The sequence below is a fragment of the Pezoporus occidentalis genome, unplaced genomic scaffold, assembly GCF_034315485.1.
Source record: "Pezoporus occidentalis ecotype Australia unplaced genomic scaffold, CSIRO_AGI_Poc_V1 ctg12, whole genome shotgun sequence".
Classification (NCBI taxonomy): Eukaryota; Metazoa; Chordata; class Aves; order Psittaciformes; family Psittacidae; genus Pezoporus; species Pezoporus occidentalis.
Genome location: NW_026912994.1, coordinates 1622383 through 1640620, shown reverse-complemented (window position 1 = coordinate 1640620; position 18238 = coordinate 1622383). Strand labels below are relative to the sequence as shown.

The 18238-nt window shown below is 38.9% G+C and overlaps 1 protein-coding gene across 1 annotated transcript in view; it reads right to left on the bottom strand.

The window, feature by feature from the left end:
- DARS1 (aspartyl-tRNA synthetase 1) overlaps nt 1-16565 on the bottom strand; it is a 40720-nt gene extending 24155 nt beyond the window's left edge. The window contains exons 1-4 of the mRNA XM_062606157.1: nt 16431-16565; nt 15165-15222; nt 8931-9023; nt 3969-4071 (exon numbers count right to left, since the gene is read on the bottom strand). Of these exons, the coding sequence (XP_062462141.1) occupies nt 3969-4071; nt 8931-9023; nt 15165-15222; nt 16431-16502 (326 nt within the window). The 5' untranslated portion in view covers nt 16503-16565. The remainder of the gene's footprint in view (nt 1-3968; nt 4072-8930; nt 9024-15164; nt 15223-16430) is intronic.
- Nucleotides 16566-18238: the final 1673 nt, after the last annotated feature.

Sequence of the window (18238 nt, the reverse complement as noted above, 5' to 3'; positions counted from 1 at the left end):
ATAAAAAAAAAAAGGCAATTTATTTCCCTTTCCCTATCTAGCTTCAGCTTCTGTTCACTGCATCGTGTCATACCTTTGTATCTGCAATGTAAAGAACCCTCCACAGGCAGAAAATCTTCTTGCATAGATACCATCAGACTGGAATTTGCATCACTAAAATCCCTTCAATAGAATAGGGAGTTTTCTTTAGTCTCACAGGAAGGCAGATCTGCCCGACTGCATATCATTTCATCTTGCAGCTTCACCATCAACCTTTTCCAATTTGACATATATTCCTATACAAGATAACAAAAGTGGCCAAAATATTTCAGAAATAGTCTAATAACTGGCATATATTGCATTAATGGCATTTTAGTCCTCTTTTTCAAAACTCAAATCTCCTGGTATAGTAGCCAAGAGAACCACATGGGCTCCTGTTAAGTCAGTTATCCTACATTTCTCATCGCTTACTTTCCTACATATTAATCCTGAACATACATAGAATCTGAACTAATGATCACAAAGATACAAAATGCATACTGAGGAGAGACAAAGCAATTATTCTAAATGAACCCTGGTTACTATATACTCTTAGCCCCCACTTTACCATTCCAATTTCTGTGTTGCCAGCAAACTTAACAGCTGCGATTTAACATTTTCTTCCAGATCACCGATATAAAAGTTAAACAGAAATGGATAAAGAAAATATTTAAATATTTCTGCAACATGCAGCAGTTTTCCTAGTATTACCAATTTATCTAGGTGATGAACTTATGTGTATTTTTCTACACTGTGAAGTATTTTCATAAATGCTTACCTATCTTTCCTCTCCCCCCCCCCTTTAAATCTCTCTTCTGAATTTCCATTCTATAGCCTCTATAAAGAGCCATCAAGTTACTTCCTGAGTGAGGGCACAATATTTGGGCAGCTAAATTAGAATCTGTTAACCACCTCTCACAACTGCTGAATCATATGACATGGATAGGGGGGATAAAGGAGGAAGCTTAATGCTGATCTAAAAAAAAGAAAAGAAAACTAAAACCAACCACACCCAATACACTGCAGAAAAAAAGCAGGCTGATGAATTACTAATTGCATCACTTGTCTCTGTCAGCCAGTAGAGGTGACAACTCTTTCTCTTATACAGCATCCATTGCAGGACTAGGCAGGGTTTTTTTTTCTGATGAAAGACTCCGTAACTGCCAATCCAGTATCTCCAGTGGCTCTATGGTGTTGACTATGCATGTTCTAGAAGTTCAACTAGAAAATTTTCATAGATTAACTCACAAAAATTTCTTTCTAAAACTGAGTTAAACCAGTATTAAGAATGTTTTACTAAAAAGAACTCACATACTTATGACAATGGAGATAATTAGTATAAGAATGTTGCTAGACCACAGAAGGTTATGAAAGTTCTTGGTTTCCATGTGCCAATATCTAAAAGAGGAACTAGTTTATTATTTATGAAAGTTTGTAGAAAAAATGCTCATGATTTAATCAGTTCTCATTAAAAATTCAATATCCAGAATTTCACAAAGTATTTTAAAGAACATTTTGGACCCAATATCAAAATATGATAAAGTAGTACATGAAAAATAAAATTTATGGACTACCAGTGAAAAAGTTTAGTTAAAAAAATTTAATGAAATGTAAGGTTTTTAAGTTAAATGTTTTCATCAATAAATGTGTGTCTCCTCATTTAATGTATCAGAAACAAAAGGAGAGGATGAAAAAAGACACTGAGAAAGGCAGAGAAACAGTACAGTTATTTTTAGACATCTAAGACCAGTCTCATCTACTAGTAACAATGGCTTTATTCTACAACAGGTGAAAACTAGCATGAAAGTGCCTGAAGACAAAGCACGTACTGTTGCTGTGCTTCAGGTGTTACTGGCACAGAGACCACAGTGCACAAGTCAGGGAACAGCATCAGCCTCTGAAGGAGACAAGGCAGCTCCATTGGCAACATCAGACAAAATTGTAGAAGCTAAAACACTGGAAAAAGTAACAGCATGGCAGGATATTAATGAAATATGTTTGTTGGTGGGAAGGAATCATGATAAATGATTGCATTAATGGTGTCAAAACAAAAGAAAACCCCCAAAAGAAAACCCAGAGGGCTGCAGCAGAGAATAGCCTATCATTCAAAGAATGTGATGATAAACATAAAAGCATTTCAGAAGCACAAGTAATTCATAAGACATGCATGCTATAAATTAAGAGAGGCTGAAGTATCAGGATTTAGCTAGCAAATGCTGTCACAAAAAAGAGCAGAATGAAAAGTCAAAATAGAGCACAAACATGAGTCTGCCTACTCAGGTCTGTCAAGAAAAGTGGGGAGATGACAGGGAATTGGAAAGAACCAAAGGATGAGGTTCCATCTGATTTAACAGCTGACTGCTGCCAGAAGAGAGGAGCTTTGCCCTCTACTCTTTCCAGAGTCTCCCCCATTTACCACTCCTTGTTAGCTCTGGACCTCCATGATCTACTTTTAATCACTAACCTGACAGAAAAAAAGTAATGGAGTAAAAAAAGATAAGTTGATCCACACACACACACAAAAATATATATAATCATGGAACTCCTACAACTCTTACAACTCTTCCCTTTCATGAGCTCGTAACCACTGAGCTCTGCCACTCATGAAGAAATTCAGCTGTAGAGGAAAGAACTCCAAAGAAAACTGAAAAAGAGAGGTGCTGGAGAGAACTAGATAATAGGAGAGTGAGCATCAGAACTATAATAGTTGTTTCACTGTTTGGTAACACAACTTTGTTGAGAGAGTACAGGCAGACTGTTGGTAGGTTAGAGGGAGATGAATTAGGGAACAAGTAGATTATACACTTAATTCTTGTCAAAGATTCTAAGCACTGGAGAGAACAAACTATTTCATGAAACAAAACACTACACTCTGGCTCACAAACACCTGTAAACAGCATGCTCCACACTGGCACTACCAATGCTAAGCATCGCCAAACAACAAACACTGCTGGCTCTGTTTTCCCATTGCCTTGAATCTCAACAGCAGAAGCATTATCCTAACCTTTTAACTTGGCTTCTGGAAGTCTGTACTATAATGAATCCCCCCTCTCCCTGACATATTGAAGGTTGAAGGCTGTAGCACTTTCGCAGCTAATTAGTGGGGGCTCCCTTCCCAGACATGAGAGTAATGCCAAGAACTACACAGAAGCAACTCAAGTGCCACGTGTTAAACATATTATTGCACTGAACTGATCCACATTTCTATTTATGAACAAGCAGACATACATGATTAAAATCTCTACTATAAGAACACCTTTATCATGCTAGCATATTCAGTACTGAACAAACTGAAAGCACAATCTTGAGGCAAGCATTAGGGAAGGTGATTTTTTTATCTTTAAGAGCAAAATAAACCAAATAACTGAATTTAAATTACAGCAACAAACACCTGTTTAACTGGCAAGCCTACCTATTACCCTCCCCCAATATTTAAAGAAATAACTTATATCTTTCCTTAAACATTATAGTGCCAAAAAATAAGGTGTAAATAAGATTAATTCAGCGCACAGAAGCTACTCTTCGTTCTTCAACTTGCAATATGGAACTTCTCCATGTCAGTTCTAGCTATAAAACTTACTACTATGCTGCACATTTTGTAGAAGAAAAACCCTGAACATGTGCAGACATACACAAGGACCACGCACAGAATGAAGTGTCCCACTAAGCTCAGTTCACCAGACTTTTTGTTAGCTGGCTTGAAAGTAAATGTAGGTTGTCTATGGTGAAAGAATGCTGCTTCAGCAGTTCAGAATGAATTTCAAGCCTGTTCTCTATTTTAGCTTTTGTCAGTGTAATGTATTCAATGCAGTAGAGAGCTGACAATTTAAATAACTACATTTTAAAACAAACGAAGCATTGATGTTAATGTGTGAAAATGGTCCCAACCCCTGGGAGTCCTGGTTCCCACCATTGTTTACTCTGACAACAGGATATAATTGCTTACTTACTTGGCAGCAAACTTTACCATCTGCTTGCTTGCATGCTGTCCCACAGCCACAAGAGCCTGGATATTAAACTGCTGCTGACGCAGGACTAAGAAACACTGCTTCCCTGAATACAAAGGAAAACAACACAGGTGTATTAAGGACAAGTTACTCGAGGTCTTTGTGAATGAGAAAAAAATGCTTTACTACCTTACTAGTAAGCTGAAATTTTAAGTAGGGGGTTTTATCTATCCCTCTCATCACTCTCCCCACCCAGTAGCTACATCAAACTAGTCAGTGTGTGTACACACACACACACACCAAATATTGATATAAACCAAATAATTCTGCCTTACATCTATAAGCATGTGAATGGACATTTTCTAAAAATAACATAAACCTTCCAAGAGAAATAATATCTAGGCAAAACAAAAACTAGAAATCGTGACTTTTAAAATATCCATTGTTCTTCAACTGCAAGAAGTAAACCGTACTCTTCCTTTTTGCTTTGCTCACAACTACTTCAACTCAACATTATTTTAAAAGAATTTTTTTCTCATCTTCCCAAATTAAACAAAGCCCCTCTGAGAGAAACAGGCTTCATTTTGCACCACAGAGACTAAACCAACAATGTTCATTCTGTAATACACGACACATTCAGAATGAAGGGAACAAAAGGAGTATTGATTCCGGTGAATGACAAGAACCTAAAAGATCCAATTAAAAATTCTTGTAAAAGCAATTTATTCATGAACATCTTAAGGAAAAAGACGTTAATAGGAATTAATAATAATTTACAAAGAACATATTACACTTTGTTGACTTCTAAAATGTGTATTTCCAAGTCAACAAACCTCTTTCTAATTCATTTAGCTGACAGTTACTAATTTAATATTACTCTTCACATCTCTAATAACCATTTACTCTTTAACACAGATTTAAGGAAATACAGTGATTTTAAATGCTTATTCCTCAGAGAGAGAAATTAACAACAAACACTTCACTGTGGTACCAGTATCTGATAAAATGTATCAATGTAATTTTAATTCCATGTTCTGACTCATAACATTGTAACATTTCCATTAAATGGCAAGAATAGGAAGAAGCCAAAGCTTTGTTATAAACAGCTATTTCCCAGTTATTGTTGACTTAGATTATCAAACATTAAAATCAACATGTATCTAACTTGAACACTGAAACTGAAAAGCCAGTTGCAGTTTTCATTTGTAATTATGTAGATCACCATTGCTGACACATAGCTGCAGAGAATTTAAACAGTATCAGAAGATAAAATGCAGAACATCTGGCAAACAATCTGATGGAAATAAAAGCAAACATATAAAACTAGTACAAAATATTATTAAAAACCAAGATTATAAGTATTGAAAATAACTAACCTTTTCCTATGACTGTGATTTCAGAAATGCAAAAAAAATTAATTCCTTATTTTCAGAAAACAGAGTACAGCTATTTCTGCAATCCAGAGGCTACAATATCTAAGTAAAGAAGCTAATGTGGTATGGATGTACGTATTTCTTGCAGGCAAACATTAAACTAGAGATTTAAATTAGAAAAGCACAGGCTGTGTTTCAGATCCAGCAAGTCAACAAATCAAACACAATTCTTCCATAGGACACAATACACTATGTTTCTTCAGGGAAGCTAGTCATATCTCACATCAGTGACATCTCGGTATTTCTTCCTTACAATGTAGTTTGATACAGTGTTTCCTAGAAAAAAAATATCTGTCTCCATGGTTTTTGTCACAAATAATTTAGCAAAACGTAAGTTTCAACAATGATGTGTTAGGTGTTCAAATAAAAAATACGCAGCTGCAGACAGCTACAACGTCATTCAATTATTAAATATTTAAGGAGAAGACAGTGAAATAAATTGAGGGACCTGCTATCATACTATAATCAGAAGCAAAAGTTTGGAAGTTGCTCTTAATCCCAAAAGCCAGAAGTCTGATCAGTATCCGCATAATAAAAGGACTCAAATCTTTTTGCCATGAGTAACAGTAGTTGTTTTCATGAAGAAAAAGGATGTTTTGTAGAATATAACTATTTCTAATCAAACGGAAGATAAATGATCAAACACTCACTGACAGAGATAGTGAAAATACCACAAAGATTATAGGAGGAAACAGAACTTTTCCCAAAAGGGCCAAAGGCATGCAAAATAAAGTATCAAAAAGGCAAGCCATAATCAAATTTACTTTATGATTAGATGCCTTTCCAGATCAAGAGATGGAAAAAAAAGAGGGATTATGGGATGTTCTCCCACGTATTTCAGAATATTTATGTGGCATTTAAGTGAAAAGTGTAAGACCAAATTTACTCTCATTAAACAGTAAATTAAGTTTCTATAAAACAAACCAACACTTTTTGAGCTGCAAGACTGCTCAAAAAGATGAAAAGCTTCAAAAGAAATTTGCTTAAAAAGGTCTGACTCAGTCTAATGCAAGGAACTTTTAGTCACTGAACAAATAAGAGAAAACCCCACACAGAGAATCCCATCAAAAGAAAGACATAAAACCAAAAAGGAATCCATTTCCTTCCTTGTATGTGAGTATCAAATGACACAAGACCTTTCAAGAGAAAAGGATGTAAGGAAGGAATTTGTATAAAGAGTAGAAAATGTTTGGGCATACAAATTAATACATTGCTAGTTACAGACATCTGCCAGCAAAGAGAAAAAGGTATATGGTTTATTATAAAATTTGCTCTTGCTGGTAACTCTTATTTTCAGACATACGACTTCAATGTTTTATAAACCTCTGCGTTCATAAACCAGAACCAAGTTCCAGACTAACATACTGCTCGAGTGCCATCTGCCTGGCAGAACCCAGGCTGATTTCCCAACTGCTTTTCAATGATAAAAGCAAACAGTAGCTTAGGCTGGCTTTAAAATAAAGCCAGAAATAGCATTTATTCAATCTATTATGAAAAACACAGGGCCTCAAGCACTTTAATTTCAGTACAACCCACAGAAATTCCCAACACCCCATTCTTTACATATCCTTCAGTTAATTTCCATCAGATTTCATGAGTGACTTGCTATATGAGACAGCTGGATGCTGCAGTTGTTCAAATTCAATGGTTTTGCTTTATTGGTCAGAACTGGACAGAATTAAATAAAGGATATGCTGGTTATTTAGGAGTCAAATTCAAGCTTCTGAAAAAAACTAAAGCTATTTTTGCATAAGATTTTCCTTTTTCCTGCAAGACTTTCCGTAATAGTAGGAATAGCACCATGATGTGTGTGGGAAAGCCTAATACTACTTTTTAAACATTTGCTTTTCTTGAAAGACTCTTTCCCCCAAAGATTATGTAAACAAGGGTATGGCATTTCCTGAATGTCAGAATTGTTCTGTGTTGTCAGACCAAGAGGGAACAAGAAATACAATCAATAAATTGAGAACACTTCATGCCCATCATTAACTCCTTTGCTTTCATTCATCAGGCTGTGTGAAAAGAGTTCTGAAATTAAGCACTTATTTCATGAAAAATGATAGCCTTTCTTGAGGTCAAAGGTGAAGGATGACAACCAGCTTCTTCTAATATTGCCATGTTACACATATATTACTCTGATTGAAGTGCATATATCATGCAAGGTACTGTATATAAACACAATACAGAGAGAGTAATGAACAACTACTGAGCTTTATGTTGTTTTAAAGGTCTGCACAGACACAACATCTGTGTTTAATAATACTAAATTCTCTTAATAATCTGAATTCTTCCTATAGCCACAAAAGAAAAAGCCATAAGGATACCCTTATTCATATATTGATGTTAATATTAAAATTAGAGAGTTTCTCCTGTCTGAACAACTTAAAGTTGTAATGACCAAGGCTTTCACACCTTTTAGGGTTGACGGCTTCTATAAATAGCAAAGAGACACTTCCATGTAAGACCCCACTACAAAACTACTGAGGAAATCACAGAAGGCATCCCAAATGTAAAGATACTCATACAAACTAAAATTTGCATTATATGTATACATTTACATGCAGTTCCTTAACTGACTGCAGTACAGACACATTAAGAGGGACTTTTTTTTTTCTAATGAAGCCTCAAAAATAAAAATTAATCTGGTATCTGTGACAATATTCTGTAATGGATTCTTGCCCCCAGTTTGCTTTATTTTCAATTCTGAGACTATCATTAAATTTCACTTGTGAAGAAAATTTCTTTATGCTCTTTTCATTCAACTCTTAGGAAGACAAGGTATTTATATCTCATTACAGAACTGCCAAACATAACTGAAACTAGTACAACAGTTGTCAGCCTCTGATGTCAACTGAAAAGGCCAAAGCCTATTTAAGTTTGCATATGGCAAACTGATCTCCAGAGAGAACTTCTGATTCCAGGAAAGAAATATGGCTGTCAAAGAGCCAAGTATGACAGCCCATACCACTCAGAACCTATAAAAGGATTTTCCCTTTGCCTTGTAAAGATGATGTTTCTTATTTGAAGTTCAAATAGGTATAACCAGATACTGGTAACTGAAAAGTAAAAATTCTGAAATTTTAACACAGATTTTTGCTTCCTGTATAGGTATAGTGAAAATACTCATATGCAGCAGGATAAATATGGCCTGGCAACTGATACATTTACAATAAAAGTCCGTTTTACAGGAGAAGTTTGTTAACTGTTTCATCTCACAACTGTTAACACCCAAAGGAGAATGACTATATTTTAAAATTCCTTTCATAATTGCCTACACATTATTTAGTAATATGATAAAACTAAAATTCACTTTTACTAAAATACCCTACTTTCACTCAGCTGAAAACAAAATTTCCTTTTGCCTTCTTGGGAAAAGAGAGGTGGAAAAAAAGAAAATAACCAATCAAAGTGAACACTGAGTAGTAACCAGGTAGTAAAGTTTTCTGGTATGCAAGACATAGCTAATAGGTCATGACAACAAAATAAACATTCAGCCAAAATATGAGGAAATAAAAGCCTGAAGGCTTCTCACCTTTAGCTCTGCTTGTATGAATTCTGCCACGCACCCAAACTACTTCATCAGCCTTCTCCACTGTCAAGTCTTTTATTCGAATCAAAACTCTATCTGAATTACAGAAAAAAAAACAACACCACAATCTTAAAAACAATTTAAAATAAATTTTAAGCAAAACATCTTTCACTTTAAATTCCAAAGACATTTTCCATCATTGCTAAAATACATAATAAATTGAAAATATTTTTTGTATCTACAGGATAATAGACACACTGAAAACACACAAGATGGTATTTCCTTTCTCAGTGTATTGCACTTGATCAAGTAGTTTTAAATCGGTTCAAGTTTATGGTTTGACTTATACAGCAGGGTCAAACTGCACTAAACCAAAAGCAAGACTTACTGTAGTTCACAGATGGAAGAACCCAGCCTGACTACAGTATTTTTGATAGGATTTCCCTGTACTGCAACTGTACTGCCTGCAGTTATTAATCTGAACTTCTGCTAGCTAAGTGATGCCTGCCTGACTCCACTGTGCAATGTAAAAGTTGGTATGTTGAACACAGCAAATCAAAGGCTCAGAGGTGACATGACTATTCTCTGTATCTAGTAAGTAGAAAGGTATCACAGTAATTACTGTTTAGAAGAGAAAGAAACCATAAATAAATGTGAATTAGAAATGAGAATATTTTGATAAAAACAATAATGTTTTGGAGCAACAAGAGTATAACTGTGTAAAACCAGTAAAATTTATTTTCAGGGAGAATCTCTTTGACAACCTGATCAAGCACTACTATCATTGTACAAGCCAGAAAGAACCCTTTAAATTCTATACACCCAAGAAAGCTAAACAACAATAGGAAGGCATGATCCGGAAAGGTTGGATTTTGGATAGCAAAGGAAAAATAAGTCATGAGGGAAAATATTTTTAAATAAATCAGGGCAGTTATGAACTGCCAATATGCTGGCTGCATAACACTATTCCTTGAGAAGTACTTGTTTAATTGTAATTTTTCTAGTCAAATGTATTTTTGCATGGTCTCAAACACTTATTTCTTACAGTATCTACAAATGAGTTAGAGGGTATACACAGCATATTTCTAGCAGCTTTACTTACTCATTTACAGTTCGCATGTGGGAAAAACACTGCTTAGTAGACAAAAGAAAAATTTCTAAGGGAGATATTGATCCTTATGGGACTCTTTCAACTTGAGGTATTCTATTATTCTATGAGTCTATGACATGTAACACAAGCAAATTCACTCTCGTTTTATCACAGACTTCTCCATTGTTTCAAAATAACATTAAATTTCCCAAGACACTTCCACTCTAGACTTTTCCCGCCAGAACTTTTCCAAAGTTTGCCTACCCTAGGTTACCATCTGCTCCTTCCCTCTGTCTCTGAATACCAGTCACAGCTTGCCCTCCAAGCCTATTATTCTGCAGTAGAAATTTTAAGGGGTTGAAAATGTTTATTAACTTATGCTCAGAGCAGTGCAGTTTCTCCTTCACAGGCAAACATCAAAATAGAATGGAAGTGCACAGAGAAATGTGATGAGAAATTGATTCAAATATATTAATAATGTGTGTGTGTGCACATGCACCAGTGCACTGCAGAAGGGAGAAAAGGGAATAAAGATGTTATCACTTGCCAGCAACTTCTGACATTTAACTTTAACAGCACAGTTCTAGAGGAAACAAGCAACCAGTAGAACCCATACACTTTAGTATATCTAAGAGTTTGATATTCAGACAGTTAAAATTACCTCAGTCAGCTTAAAACTATATTGTTAGAAACATTTTCCAGGCACGAGCATAAAGACAGAATGAGGCGCTACTTTTTTTATGGATCCTTAGTGTTTCAGGAACCATCTGTGTTAGATAAATATTTTTTAAGTCTTTTGTATACATAATGGTTCATATTTCATCAAGACTAAACAAGACACCTTTAACACAGAAAATGTTACCTGGTATGAATTATTAAAAGCTATTTCACCTTTCATAATACAGGTAATAAAACAGTATCAAAAGAGACATCATAAAACCATTTTTCCAAAAGCAGATTGCAGAATCACAGCACGACAGAGATTCGGAGGGGCCTCTGGAGGTCACCTGGTCCAACCTCCTGCTCAAGCAGGGCCACCTAGAGCCAGCTGTCCGAGACTGCATTCTGATGTTTTTTTAATATCTTCATGAAGGGAGACTCCACAATTACCATGGACAACCTATGCCAGCGCTTGGTCACCCTCATAGTAAAAGATGTTCCCAGTGTTCAAGACCAGGTTGGATGAGGCCTTGAGTGATATGATTTAGCGTAAGGTGTCCCTGCCCACGGGAGGGGGGTTGGAACTAGATGATCTTAAGGTCCTTTCCAACCCTAACTTTCTATGATTCCATGATTCTGTGTTCAGAGAGAACTTTCTCTGTTTCTGTTTGTGCCCATCTCTGGTCCTGCCACTGGGCATCACTGAAAACAGCTAGATGTAGCAACTATTATGTCACTTTGTTTCCCTCCTTCAACACTTTCCACTCTACTCTGCTTTTCCTCTCATTTCTAAAATGCCAGTAGCTCATGATGTCTGCATTTCTTAGGGTAAGCAGTTGTTTGCCATTCATTTTTCTATTGTCCAACCAACATGCTATAGCTCAAATCTTTCTTCTTTACTCCCATGTATCAATCCACCTGGAACTCCTTTCAGTTAATTTCTCCCATGAAAAAAAATTTCTTCCATGAAAAAGTGACAGCTTCTTGCTCTCACTTTTAAGGTCCTATTAAAACCATACTCTTCAGCCTGTCACCTACATGTTCTTTCAGAAATGCAAGCTATACTTACATTTTCTTGCCACATAAACACAGACAACTAAATAATGCAAAAATAGATGTTTAAACCATGCTATAGTTGCCATGAAGGGAACAAAGACTTTAAACAAAATTCAAACAAAACACTCTTCAGTCTGAAATTACACTTCCAGCCCCAATTCAACATTCATGCTACCTCACCTTCACTGCCAAATTGAATCATGTTTATGGGGAAACTTTATTTTTTTATTTTCTTCAGGTATAGCACAATCTCCTCTATTCAACAATTTAAATATCCTTAACTTTCAGAACTCTAACCTCTTCTAAACATGAGAGAAGAGGCTAAAACCCCAAAAAGCTGTGTGGGTTATACAAGACAATCACTTTACCACCCCCAGACCCATACCCCAGTTTGCTCATTTAGCTTGCATCACAGAGTTTTGAACAGTATGATCAATATTTCTGCTGTCTATGTGAAGTGCCAGCGTCCTTACAATGTTGGATAAATTCGAAAAAGAGAATATAAATTTGATTAAAAACCCTGAAAGCCAAAAGCAGTATAAGATGAAAGCAGCTTCCAGGTAGAGGTGAAAGTAATGGAACTGAAGGGAGAAAAAGGGCAAGGCAAATGAAGTTTTACTAGCAATCATAGCCTCAAGCATGCAGGAAGGATTTGAAGACATCATGTAACAGGAAGTGAGAACATCACATAGCACAGCCAGCATCAGCAGAAGAAAGGCTGAAGTGGGTGAAGAATGAAGGCACAAGCGTGCATGAGATCAGTAGAGCAAGGTGGAGCATCTATGCAACAACTCTGTGAACATGTGAAGGGTTTTAATTTGCTTGCAGAGGAACAAGAATCTACGAGTATGATAGAAGGACAATAAACCTACTCATGGGAAGAGAGAATTATTAGCTCTGAACACTCCAAGCTTTTCAACTTCCCATGTCCTGCCAGTGTCCTCAGGAGAGTGCAATTACCACAGCAAGCCTAAAAGCAACAGTTCTGTAGAAGTACAACTGATCTCCTACCCACAACTGTGCGGTATTGTCTGTTGGCTGCAGTTACCACATGGTATGTGGAGCTGCATGTGTCATATCACAATTCATTATTCTGACTTAGAAATGGCATGTACCCACAGTCTTCAGAAACAAACAAAATAAACACAGTACAGGCACGAACACTCACATTTGTGCTCCCCTGCAACCTCCTGCCCCAGGCAGTAGTTCTCCAAGACACTCAATGCAAGCAGAATACTTTGGGGGAAAAGCATATACACACTACTAATGATGAGTGATGACTTCACCTCACTCCCGTGAGCCCTTTGATAAGAGCTCTCCCTGGCAGGAACTACTGAATCTTTAACTAAGAGAGCATTAGTATCAAGAAGGGGACTAGTCTGATCCTGAACTTTTCTGTTAGAAGTATTTTGGTGTTCACTGTTACCTAATTCTGGTGTTCTAGATAATAATCTTCTAAAAAATGGAACAGCAAGAGTGTTTTAAGTTGTACCTTAACGAAAATGAAATTTTATTGTATTTTAATGAAAACCTATTCAATCTTACCCATACACTGGCTAAGACTTTTTTTTTTCTTAAATAAGGATCGAGTGTCAAGGGGATAACAGATCTGAACACAGCACTCTGCCCTTCTCGTATCATTTCCTGTAGCTTTCACCAATTTTCCTTCTCAACGTATTCTTTTTTTCTCCACAGTATTTTTGAGTGTTTCTTTTGACTGTGAGACAACTGGAGGGGCACTTTCTCCATGAGACTAGGATTTGATCCATTATCTCAATCTGCCAGCTTTGGTCTCTCACATAGTTGTTTGCTACAGGGTGTGAAAGTGGCAGAGTAAACAGCTTGCTGAAACTCTGGTGATCCAAACGCCATCACAGAAGAGTGCAGGGAACAGAGATCCAATAGGACATTTTTTCAGCTTGCAGTCAGCAATGGAGGCTAACCACTCAGATGCCAACTGAGAGTTACCAGTTTTCCTTAACAGAATACCTTCTAGGTTGCAACTACACACCAATTTATGGACTGTTATGTGGTTACATGTAACTATGGATGGCTGTATTCCTGCCTCTTCCACCAGTCATCATACCCCCAGCCAGCCTCTTTCACTTTGCTAGGCTGGCTAAACAAACTGTCATTATGGGCATGTTGACACAGATCAGCAGAAGACCCAGCATCAGGGAGACCACAGACGCCAGCAGTTTGGCTGGCTTACACTGCGATTTCAACTTTAGTTCCCTTTGACAGCTAATATGTATTTTATTCAATAATGACTACGAATACAGTCTCTAGTGATCTTCTTGTCCTGTTACACTCTTGACATAATGTTCCCCTTCAGCTGGTTTCCACCTATGATAGCTTTTGTGGCTTCTCTTCTTCTCTACATTCTGCAATTCCCTTCCTAAGGAAGGTCAACTAAAACAATTCAGAGGGGAAGAACAAAATCACCCAATCACAGATGATGCTCTTTTTTTACATTTCATTACGAAGAAGTTACAAGAAGCCAATCTATTACCTTCCCTCGCCCGTTTCATGCACTGAATAATAAGAAGATTAATATTTCTTGGGATGAGATTGTTCTCTAACAAGTCTTTCTGAATCCCAATTCCCCATCAGTAGAAAATAAGGATTTCCTGAATTCATAGTGGTGTGAATAATCATAGAATCATAGAATAGTTAGGTGCTCATATGCAGGACTAATGAAGGTGACATAAGCAGACAGCTATCCTACTCAGAGCATTGTTGCAGCAAGCCATAGCAGAACTTACCCCAAGCAAAGAAAAAAAATGACAACTCTGACTCGTTACATTACAAATAATTATAATCTAAAGCAAGAAGAGTCAAGCCTGCAGTAATGGACAGAGACAACAGCTGACAAGCTGTGTAGGGCATGATCCAGGCATAGCAAAGACTGAAATTCCATAACCTCTCTGGACCCAGATTCAATATCCAACCACACTCACAACTTTTTTTCCTTCTATGTAACTAGAATTTCCTGTGTTCCCACCTGTATCCATCACCTCTTGTCCGGTTACCACACACCTTCAAAGAGTCTGGCTTTGTCTTCTCTACACCCTCCATTCAGAAGCTTTAAACAGTAATAAGATTACCCCACAACCTACTCTTCTGCAGGCTGAATAAGCCCAGTTCCCTCAGCCTCGCCTCAGAGATTCTGTGCCCTAGTCCCTTGAACAATTTGGTAGCTCTCCACTGGACTGGCTCCAAAATGTTCAGTTTCCTGGCACCAGAGAGCCCAAAACTGGACATAGCACTGCAAAGACAGCCAAATGCATTCAAATAAAAGAAATGCCAGCAACGTTTGAATGAAAATGTATGATAAATTATTTCTTAAATAAGTACTGAAGATATCAAGTATATAACTTTCCTTCTCTCTTCCCCCCTTTTTAAAAAACTTTTCTTGTTTTTTAACTGACCTGGTTTCTCTTGAGATTGTATCATTGAGGACACTCCATATCTTTCCTTAGCATAATCCTAAAATGGAGGTGAGAAAAATATATCAAAGAAGCATACACAAAAAGATGAAAAAAATCATTACAAAGTTAATTGAGGCAATACAAAACAATTAGCCGTAACAATAAAGAAATTGTGCTTTAGACTCTGAGATATGCAACAGAATTGTGCCATGTAAGGAAAAAAAAAATCCAACAGCAAACATTAAGATCATGATTTTCTACACAGAAGTTAGTGTGAATAGTCCTATATAGAGCCTACCCCCTGAAAAAACATTCAAGTCCTACAGAAGTAGGTCCATTGCTAAGTATTCCCTTCCCATACCCAGGCACACTAAGAAATCCAGCTGATCATATCATTATGACTGGCAAAGCAAACTCGACTGACTGCTAACAAAATCTGCTAGGTTAAGACACAGGGTGTAGGAGAGATGCAGCCTTTTCATCAAAAATATCACAATTTTTGTTTTCCAACTAGGCACGCTCAGTTAAAACAAAAAGGCATTATAGTTTATTTATTTTATTCTATTCAATATATGAACCTAAGATAATTCTGAATATTTTGGGCGGTCTTCACTTCTCTGCTGTTGTTGAATTACAGCCCATGTATAATTTTACAGAAGCTATCTTTACTCAGAATTCCTTACTGCTGATGCATTTTTGGCCTTTCAACAGCAAGCAAATCGAAACAAAATGAACTGATGCTTGGGGGGGGGGGGTCAGCACTGATCTGCGATCTTCAAGTGCAAGACAGAAACACGTGCGAGACCAACAGGCGCCACCGGTACCCATGCAGCAGTAGCCTGCTATGGAGCAGCAGCACAGTCCCTCAGGGGGAAGGGCACAGGGACAGGGCTGTGCTGCTTCTCAGTGCTCAGGCGGGGCCTCCTCCACCCGCACACGCGGAGACCAGATTCCAGCAAGACTCTGCAAACGCCGTGTGACGGAGAGAGGCAGAACACTTCAGTAGATCACTAACTGGCTGAGCCCTGGGAAGGGGAAGGCGGCCAGGGGGACAAAAGCAAAATGTAGCTCTGCCCTGGAGCCGGGCTGGGCCGGGCCGGGCCAGGCCCCCCAAGGCCAGGCCTCCCCACCCCACAGGGGACGCTGCTGTCTGCTGCCTCCGCGCCGGCCTCAGCCCCACGACAGGCCGAACCCTACCCCTTCCCTCTGTCGGGGCGCACAGCCTCGACGCCGCGCCGCACCCGCCCCCTCCCTGCGGAGACCCACATCAGCTGACGACGACTCGTCGCTCTCCGGGCGGCGGTCCTGACCCTGACCGCGACCGGCGGCACTCGGCATCCTGCTGCAGCCGGCACGGACTTTCAAGCACAGTACAGGAAATCAAAGCACGGCACGGCACGGCACAACCCCCTCCAACACGCCGCTTCCGCGCATCCACCTCTCGCGAGAGCGAAAGCAGCAGCGTGAGAGAGTCGGGCCTTCCCCCCGCCGCGCTGCCTGTCAGCTCTTGCTATCGCGAGAGCTGAGCCTTCGTTTTGGGCCTGTGCCTGACGGCAAGCAGCTTGCGTACTGCTAACGCCTGGGGCAGCGGTGCTGGGTGTGGCGGGAGGTGCCTCAGGGTCGGGAGATGTCGCTTGCTTGCTTGCTTGCCTGCTTACCTCCCTCCCTCCCTCCCTGCGGCGGGCAGTGCTGCTGCTTGCCGCCCCGCCCCTTCTGCTTTGAAGGCGGGCGGCAATTGAAACGGTCTTTCCCACGGTAGTACGGCCGCCCTGACGAGCTCGGTGACTCCAGGCCTGCTCTAATGCTGAGGGGAAAAGCGGAGATGTGCTGGCCTCTGTTCTGAGACTGGGCAGTGCAGTTCTCGCTAGCCCTGCTTCTAAGCGTGGCATGTTACAGCCCGAGGTAACGTGCTGGACTGTGAGGTGGCTAACTAATGTGCTCGGCATAGCTTGGTAGCCGAACCAGAGTGCACTTTTGTTCTATTTTATTGGCAAATCTGGCTTGCCAGTCCTCAGCCTGATAGCAGTTTAGTTTCCTGTACCCCTGCCAGTTCCAGAGTTTATTATTAGCTAAAGCCCAGAGTAGAGCTGGTAGCCGGCAGAAAATGAACGTTAGTGCAAATCCAGGTGTTTCCCTCCAGCTGGGTGCTTAAATCAATGCCACGGTATTGAGGTCTGGGCTTGCTGCAGGTGCCAGCATTCAAATGGCAGAAATCAAAGTTGCAAGCAGCTGTTGAGTCCTATGACTATAAATTGTTATTTTGTGCAGGATGAGAAGGAGTTAGCTGTCCTGATTTAAACAGTTTTGAATTTTCACATTTGACTAATCCCTCTTGCGGTACCAATTAGGGTTCTTAATTTCCTGTCTTAGAGTTGTTTATTTTGCTGCACTTTGTACTGCATTGGTTCAGCATCTCTTCTCGTGGGAATCCCCTTGCGAAGTTCCCCTTCTGCGTCTGCCTCAGAGAATTGTGTGCTTCACTGTAAGACCACGTAGCTCTCACAAAATTCTTTCTTCTCATTCAAAACACTTGCAAAGAACTAAGATCCAGTAACAGAGAAAGGAAATCACAGTTTTTATACCTCCTCACCACATGAAACAAATTTCTGGCAGTCGGGTGTCAGACCGTACTTAATTGGTAATGTAACAGTAACAAAACACGTGGATTTCATACTGTTAAGTCTTTTCTGTTACCTGTCACTTTGAACGCGAGGCTGAGCAGAACCACTGCTGAACCTTATCTAACAGGCATATGCAAATCTTGTGCCTCACCACGGAGTAGACAGTACCATCTGTACAACAGAATGCCCTGTAATTCTCGCCATTTCACTGACTTTGCTGTGAAATTCAATCAAAACAAACCAACCCAGTAACTCCTATTTTTATGCTGGGAGCCTTCCACTGTGAGTAGCATAATGACTCTTTCCTCGGGGGCAAATGACCTGAAGGTGGTTCTGCAGGAAAACCCCTTTTAATATAATGAGGGTGTTAACTGAAAACAAAATATGGCCGTTTAAAGGGCAATGTAGCTAATTATTCCATTGCCAAACTTTCAGAAGAGGAATTTTCCAGTG